This window comes from Sinocyclocheilus rhinocerous, unplaced genomic scaffold, assembly GCF_001515625.1.
Source record: "Sinocyclocheilus rhinocerous isolate Xijiao unplaced genomic scaffold, SAMN03320098_v1.1 scaffold162, whole genome shotgun sequence".
In the NCBI taxonomy this organism is placed as follows: Eukaryota; Metazoa; Chordata; class Actinopteri; order Cypriniformes; family Cyprinidae; genus Sinocyclocheilus; species Sinocyclocheilus rhinocerous.
In genome coordinates this window covers 7,784-15,538 of record NW_015627229.1, presented here as the reverse complement: position 1 = coordinate 15,538, position 7,755 = coordinate 7,784, and the positions used below count along the sequence as shown (strand labels likewise).

At 36.7% G+C, this 7,755-nt stretch overlaps 2 protein-coding genes across 3 annotated transcripts in view; one reads left to right on the top strand and one right to left on the bottom strand.

Moving 5' to 3' along the window:
• LOC107722732 (uncharacterized) overlaps positions 1–1,024 on the bottom strand; it is a 4,700-nt gene extending 3,676 nt beyond the window's left edge. The window contains exons 1-4 of the mRNA XM_016531206.1: positions 764–1,024; positions 429–534; positions 242–347; positions 98–162 (exon numbers count right to left, since the gene is read on the bottom strand). Of these exons, the coding sequence (XP_016386692.1) occupies positions 98–162; positions 242–347; positions 429–523 (266 nt within the window). The 5' untranslated portion in view covers positions 524–534; positions 764–1,024. The remainder of the gene's footprint in view (positions 1–97; positions 163–241; positions 348–428; positions 535–763) is intronic.
• A 1,000-nt stretch (positions 1,025–2,024) lies between these two features.
• Positions 2,025–4,176, top strand: LOC107722761 (protein phosphatase 1 regulatory subunit 3D-like). 2 transcript variants are annotated; one of them, XM_016531233.1, is made up of 2 exons: positions 2,025–2,242; positions 2,532–4,176. In XM_016531233.1, exon 2 carries the CDS (start codon positions 2,561–2,563, stop codon positions 3,464–3,466), a length of 906 nt encoding a protein of 301 aa, XP_016386719.1. In that variant the 5' UTR covers positions 2,025–2,242; positions 2,532–2,560; the 3' UTR covers positions 3,467–4,176. The 2 variants fall into 2 exon arrangements, with proteins under 2 accessions (XP_016386719.1, XP_016386725.1); XM_016531239.1 differs by lacking the exon at positions 2,025–2,242 and adding an exon at positions 2,262–2,356.
• Positions 4,177–7,755: the final 3,579 nt, after the last annotated feature.

Sequence of the window (7,755 nt, the reverse complement as noted above, 5' to 3'; positions counted from 1 at the left end):
TATCCATTTTTTTTTTTTAATTTTTTTTTTTTTTTTTTTTTTTTTTACTATTTATGGTTATTTATATATTAAATTCCATATGTTAAGCAACACTCACCCACGCAACTTGCAAGTGCCACCAGTCGGACTCTTAGCTTTCTTTGGTTTAATGCCATTTTGGACCTTGGAAAAATCATGAAAACATATTCAAACTGCTGCCAACATAGGATCAATGCATCTTATTGTTGCATATGTAACTTACAATTTCAGCTTTGGGCAGAGGATCCTTCTCTTGCCCTGGATGCAAGGGCACTGTTTTTTTAAGAGGTTTCTTATTCTGGATCACGTTTCCTCCTCTCTTATTATTGCTGCAAATAAAGCACATATTCTTAGTGACAAATATTTGTTATTCTTGTGTGATTTTAATAAACTGCTCTATTCAGACATACCTGGCAACAATCCCAGTGTTTTCTGCATTTTTCATTCTAACCTTCTCCTTCTTCAGTGTCGCAGACGCAGTTTGTTCCTGCAGGATGGGTCCCATCGCATTAAACACTATGAAGTGTACAGACGCAGTTTTGAAGCTCTCAGCTGTGCCCCAAAATGTCCCATTTGTGAGCGCGTACACGCACCGAGCGACTGGAGAGCACCATTGCAGAAACGCAGCGAAATATCAGCGTCACAGTTTATATATTTTCCAGTTTGCCAAGAATTGGAGCAGTCCATTAAACAGCGTCGAACAAACTATTTTTTAACGTTAACATTTAAAGAGGGCAATAATCACCTTTGCGTCTTGGTTATGAAGCCCCCATCATCCAGCAATGTGCGAAACGCTTTGAAATCGCCGTTACTGAGCATTACTACAGAAGCTCGACCAGACTTGTTTACCTGCTGCTTTGTATGTTCGAGCATCGTTGTCGTCGTGATCCTCCGAGTGGCATGATGGGAATTGAAGTTCCTAAGTGAAACGAATACGAGAAACGCGTTAATTTCACCGCTGCTCGTATCGATTGCTCATGTAGCTATGTGTATGTATCAGGGCTCAGGGGGCTGATATTGGGGTTGTGTAAGTTCGCAAAATCACTGTTTTATTAAAATTTAAAAGCGGGGTTGCCAGATAGAAGAAGTGCAAGGATCCTGTTCTGATTATACCCGGAAAAAATCATTTGTGATCCCTGTTTGTGTCTGACTAAAATATTAAAACCATAGCTTAAGCGACGAAAAAAATATTCTATTTAGATTAAAATAGTTCAGATTTTTTAATGTTTTGAAAGCAGCATCTTATGCTCAGAATAAACTGTAATTAGTAATATTGCGAAATTTTATTAGAATTGAAATAACTGTTTTCTATTTTAGTAGCCTATATTTAAAAATGCAATTTATTCCTGTGATGGTAACATTTAGCATTATTCCAGTCTTTAGTGTCAGCCGGCTCTTCATAAATCATTCTAATCTTTCTAATGGTCTTTTAAATTGTAATAATATTTCACAATATTACTGTTTTACATGTATTTTTAATCAAATAAATGCAGACTTGGTAAGCATAAGAGACTTTTTTCAAAAATATTAAAAAAAAATCATAGTTATTCCAAACTTTGACTTCTAGTGTATATAAAACAAGTAGGCCTACCCTATAATATATTTTTATTTATTAGATTCTCTAATGCCGCTTTGGAGTGGTAGTGTAAGATAAATTAATTAGATATTACATATAATTTGGAAGTAAACCCCATTTTATTAGTGCAGAGATGAGTATGTGTATTTTGTAAACCATTTGCAACTGCTTTTTATCACATAATTAGAAGCACAACAATTCAATTGTGTCATCTGTTATATAAGGACTACTAAACAGACAAGTTCATTTAAAATGTAAAGTATTGAAAATGTGTAAATAAAGCTTTACTTGCATTTTTACAACGCTATGTTGTAAGCGTGTTCCATCAGGTAATCAAAAGATCTACACTCACACACTTGCTGTCTTACAATGCCCACTTACAGCTACTTATAATAGGAGGACATGGCAACCTCACCACCAACAGCATTTCCCGAGCCCAGCTGACTCAGTAGCCACGCCCCCTCTGTTTGACATCACACTCCTGCCAGCTCTGCGCAGTTTGCTTGAAATGCATCGTATGTGTGTTGTATCACGTACTATACTTCACCTTTGCACAGAGTTTTTGTCGCGCTTCTCATTATGAGATGCAGGGTTTATAAAAATAGCATCGGAGGATCGTCGTTAACCTAAACACGCCGGACTTTCCTGGTGAGACAATGCAAACGCCAATTTGAACTTCTTCCTTTTATTTTTGTACAGAGGCGCAGTCATTGACTAATATACGTTTGCACTGACAATTTGCCATTTTGAAAGCCTTGAAATGTAAGTTGCATTACTTTGCATTAAAGTGTTCAGTAATCCAGCTGAGATTGAAGCAGCTAGTGTGTTTGCCATGTTTGCACAGCTGCAGAGTATTAGCTGATATTGCTTACTAGGACTTCCTAGAATATTTAATACTGTAAAATACTACATAACACAGAATGTTTGTCTTTTTCAGGTCACACAAGGTAACTCTTTCTAATAAACATGGCCTGGTCTTTGGGATGTTGCCATAAAGACACACCCCTCGAAGAGATGAACGCTGACCTATTTTTTACCACAGTATCAGATGGCCCAAAAGAAAGTTCCACACCGATTTTGCAGGACATGTCCCGCTCAAAAACGGACAGTGGAAAGAGGCCGGTTAAAATTCGTCCGCCGAGCCCAAAAACTCCTCCAAGGCAAACAGCAGGCCGCAGCCTGTCATGTGAACCACCAACCAAATCCATCATCCAGAGGCGCACACAGTCCCTTCCATCTCCATCAGAGAGAAGGAGGCTTAGTCGCAGAGCCAGCGTCCGGTTTGTGGACTCTTTAGGGTTGGACCTGGAAAATGTCAAGGTTTTCAAAAGCGGAGAGGACCCGTTTGTCCCAGAGCATGTTCTCTTCCGACTCTTAATGAATGCAGAGTTAGCCTCAAGTAAGAGGATGGAGATTTCCCTACCATATTTGAAACCGATGTTCTCAGTCCAGCCAGGTGACTGTTCAAACTTCACAGAGCGTCTGCGTTGCCAACAAGTATGTCTAGAGCGGGTTTTGTGCTATGAGCCTGGAATTATAGGGATCGTTCAAGTTGTAAACTTGGCGTTTGAGAAGGAAGTGAGTGTTCGCTACTCTTTTACAAACTGGAAGAGCTGCTCAGAAACCAAGGCTTACTGGATTGCAAGCAAATCCATTTCAAACGGGCCCTGCTGTGACACTTTTCGATTTCATCTACCCGTTCCTCCATATATCCTTCACCCTGGAGCAGTGCTGGAGTTTGCCATTTGTTATAAAGTAATGGGCGTGCAGTTTTGGGATAACAATGGTGGGCAGAATTACAAGTTAACCTGTCAGAGTTATAACCTGCCTGTGCCGAAGGAATGTGAAGACAGCATGATACACTTTATCTGAGGACACTGATTTTTAAAGCACTGTTTCACTTTATATTTTGCTTGCAACCACCAGCATTTTCACCGTGTAATATACATTGCTGACCTTCTGAAAGTCTTGCCATAGTGTATTTCATTTGTGATTAACGTGAAGCCATGTGAAATATGAGATTTTTAACTTTAAGATTGTGACAAATGGACTGCAGCACTGAGAGTATTACTGCATGTTGGCTTGATAATGTAATATAGATTTAAAAAGTGCCTTTACTGTTTTTTTTACATTTCAGGTTTGCACTTACTTGCGTGAGGATGTTATTGTCACTATGTGGTACGTTTTCATAATACTTGTGGATATTGTAAACACAGATGTTGATAGAATAAATTAGGATGGGTAATGCCACTTGTTTTGAAGAACTGATTAAAAAAACTATTCAGCAATTCTTTACTGCATGACATTGTCCTTCTCATAAAACCTTCAAAATAAAGCCATATGTAGGCACAAACTGCTGTTTATAAAGTGTTGCAGGGGTGATATATTTTTGTAGGTCAGAACTCAGAAATGAATTAGCATTTTAGCACTTTCGATTCCATCATCCTGAAGTCAGTTGGTTTCTAGAAACTCGAACTGGCACGGAAAAAGTAAAAGAAAAAAAAAATGCTTGAAAAAAGCTGTTTTGTCAAGATAACCAGGCTGATGCAAACTACTGGCTTGTGCTACAAAAATGTAATCACTACAGCATTGTTTTTTTTTTTTAAGTGTTTTTATTGTAAGTTTAGTTTGTTAGTGCTATGATTCAGGTTATAACAACAAAGTTATTTACATTTATATTTACAATAAAGATACTAAAAGCCATTTACATGTCTTGTTTGTTTTAATAAAATTCTGTTTATTAAAACCAATGCTATTTCATATGTGTATATAAACCTGGAATTCATAAATCATTAAGATATTTCCAGTACGTTTTATTTGTAAGATTTGTGCCATTCTGCTTTTAAAATGTATGATTGTTATTATTATTTTACTATAGTATTCATAGTACACTCGGTGAGTTTTGAACTGAAAAGATCTGACATTTCAGCGTGAGCGTCCATTTTAGCGTCTGCGCGTGCGCGTAATTTTTTCCCGCGTTATCAAAACACAACGTTACAGTACAACCGTCAAAAGCGAAATAATCGCTCTTTAACAAACTATTTTGAGTGTAAGTTGACCATTTCCGTTTCGGTAACTGTACCTTTACGATCTACGTTAACTTCACATTATTTGTTAATAATAAAAGCTATGTAAAATTTCCTCCTGAAGTCCACAGAAGCGTCAGTCATAATCTGAGGTAAGATCTGAAAACCCAGTAACGTTAGACAGCCTAAAATAGCCACGATTTAATCTAATTATTCAATTAAATATGATCGCTTACAGCATTCATTTTTACGGTTATGTCTATTATTTTGCTGTTTTGCGACAGTATTTTCGCTGCCTGTGCTGTAGTTTAGACCGTTATTAACTAACGTTATGTTAAGTTAACGCTATATAAAACGGCTAACAGCACAATTTGCTTAATAGATGGCACATTGATTAATACATCACATAAACGAAGCCAAACCACATAGTTTTGTTCCTTTTTTGGTTAATTTAATTTAATTCAATTCTGAGAAATATGAGGACTGACATTTAAAGACGACTGAGTCCTCATCTTTCCTGGAATTGTGTTTTCTTTGAATTATCTGCATCTGAGATTCATATTTATGAATTATTTAATGTCTTCAACATTTAAAACAGGTCATCGTCTGTGCATCATGGCACCTTTGCAGGACCATCAGGTGAGAATTAAACCTTTTATTTCTGGGAAAATGGTTTTAACTTCTCACCTCTGAAATGCTTTTGTCATCTGTAATTATATGAGATGCTTTTTTATTCATTAGGACCACAAAGTTCACTTTATATTTTATTGCTTAGGTGGAGAAACTGGTGGATGAGGCTTTTAAACACAATAATTTTCAGGACCTAGAAAAATTCTTACAAGATGAAAACAAGGAAGGAACTACTATAAAATGTTCCAGACAATTCATGACCAAGCTGGATAAGCTTTTCATCAGGGTTAGTTATATGTTTAACATTGCCTTCATGACTTAACTGTATGAACTTCTTCACTGGATTTATATGTACTGTTGTATGTTCTTGCAGGAAATGGATCTTGGAAATGTGGACAATGCTTGTCTGGTGCTTACCGTTTTACACAAATATGGCGAGATGCTGGTGTTTCCAGGCGGTGGAGGAATATCTGTGATGGTTGCCCAGGGATTTGTTAAGAAGATACGTTTATAATCAGTGTTTCTGCTCTCTCTATGTCTGTTTTGGTGAAGAAGAATAATGTTTCTATTGCTTGAAAATGTATGTTTACATGGTGCAGTGGTTCGAGAAGGCCAGAAAGCTGTGGGTGGAGGCAGGGTCATCAAGAAATGAGACTATGATAAAGCTGGCTGAGGACTTCTTTGATGCACTGATGGTTTGTTACGGCACATTTTGGGGGGTAAAAGAAATGCAACAATCATTAGCTATGTTTTCTTGTAAACACCTCAACTGATCCAAATTAAATTTTGATCAGTTATAAACTTGCGATACATCTTTTCCTCTCTGAATTGCGAGTTTATAAACAGATTACATCTCACAGTTTAGACGCTTTTTTCTCAGAATTGTGAGATAAAAAGTTGCAATTACCCTTTTCATTATTTTTATATTCCATGGTGGAAATGAACTTCCATATGAATCAGTCTATTTTCTCTGTTGGATAAAAAAATATGTATGAATTTGCTTATTTTAATTTACTCCTTACAATTTGGTCAGTGACTTGTTCTGAGCACAGAATACATGACGACATGTTGCAACGTTTTGGGTTCATGTAAACAGAGCTTTCAAAATCTGAAATCAGACTGGATTCATTCTGACTGACAGATAATTCAAACATATCTATTGAAAGCCATCACTGAAATGTCACCATTGGTGCAATCAGAATCAGCAAATGTAAATGCTAGGAAATAAGATCAAAAAGTGTGAAAGAAAACATAATTAGTGAATTCAGAAACACACACACACACACACACATACTGTATTATAGTATTCTGATTTGTGCATGTCATTTCACCTTTGCAGGTTGTTCATGAAAGTTGTAAAGAAGGTGAGTATTTTGTTTCAGATTTAAAAAGACAAAGACAAAGGGGAAGTAGAACAGTGCTCTGCATTCAGTTCAAATCTGTGTATCTCCTCAGGTACATATGAAGTTACTGAAGCTCTGCTTAGTCACATTGGCAAACTGGCCTCTGATGCACAAATAAACATCATGATTCAGAAAGAGGTAGGAGATTCATTGCATTTCTTAATGGAAAGTCTTCCTAGATTCAGACACCATTGATATGCTGAGAAGTAATCATTTCAACCATATTGAAAACTCATTCTACACCTCCAGTCATGACATGTCACTCAAGCTGTGTTTACCCAGACTTTTCCAGAAATAGAAGACTGAATTACAAGAGGAGATGTATGAAGGATTATTATTTACTCTTCTTGACAGGCAGCAAGGAAGCTCAATGGTATTCTGGAAAAGATTCCCATGGAGCTGAAAAAGAAAAAGAAGATCTTGTCAACTCAAGAGGCTTCATCTATGATGTATGTTGAATGATAATGCATGATCAGTCTCCTGAGTCTTAAGTACTTAATCATATATTTATAAGTTCCTCTCTTGCTCCTTATTCTGGAATGTACCTGTAGGAGTGCGAGTTTGCTTGTATTTTAAATTTGTAGTGTGTTGTGTTTTTATCAGGAATGCAGTGGCCAGTCAAATCCTCAAAGGTGGAGGTTAGTGTAAAAATCCATTGTAATGAGTATACGTAGTTTAGAAAGTGCGATCATAAAATTATTTAAAAGAATTACAAATGCTATGATCATTACAAAACTCATTTTAGACTGCACTCATACTTTGACTGATTGTAGCTGCATTTCTGTTGTGGTTTAGATTATGATTTGCAGGTGTCTTTAATGGAGGCCCTCTGCAGAATGGCTTCACCAGCTCAGAGGAATCAACTAGCTGACTCCTGGTTTACAATGAACTTTGTCTCGTCTGCATTCAAGAAAATCAAGGATTCGGAGTTTGAGACTGTAAATATGGCCTCACTTGAAATAAGTCATTTTAAACTGAATTTCTTTGGTCACATAGGATTTTAGAGTATGTTTTTTTTGTTTTGTTTTTTGTGACAGGACTGTAGGAAGTTTCTTAATATGGTCAATGGCATGCAAGGAGATGGAAGAAGGTATTTAATATC

Excerpts from the sequence above, each read along its gene's own strand:
- LOC107722761 (XM_016531233.1), top strand. The coding sequence starts at position 2,561 with ATGGCCTGGTCTTTGGGATGTTGCCATAAAGACACACCCCTCGAAGAG.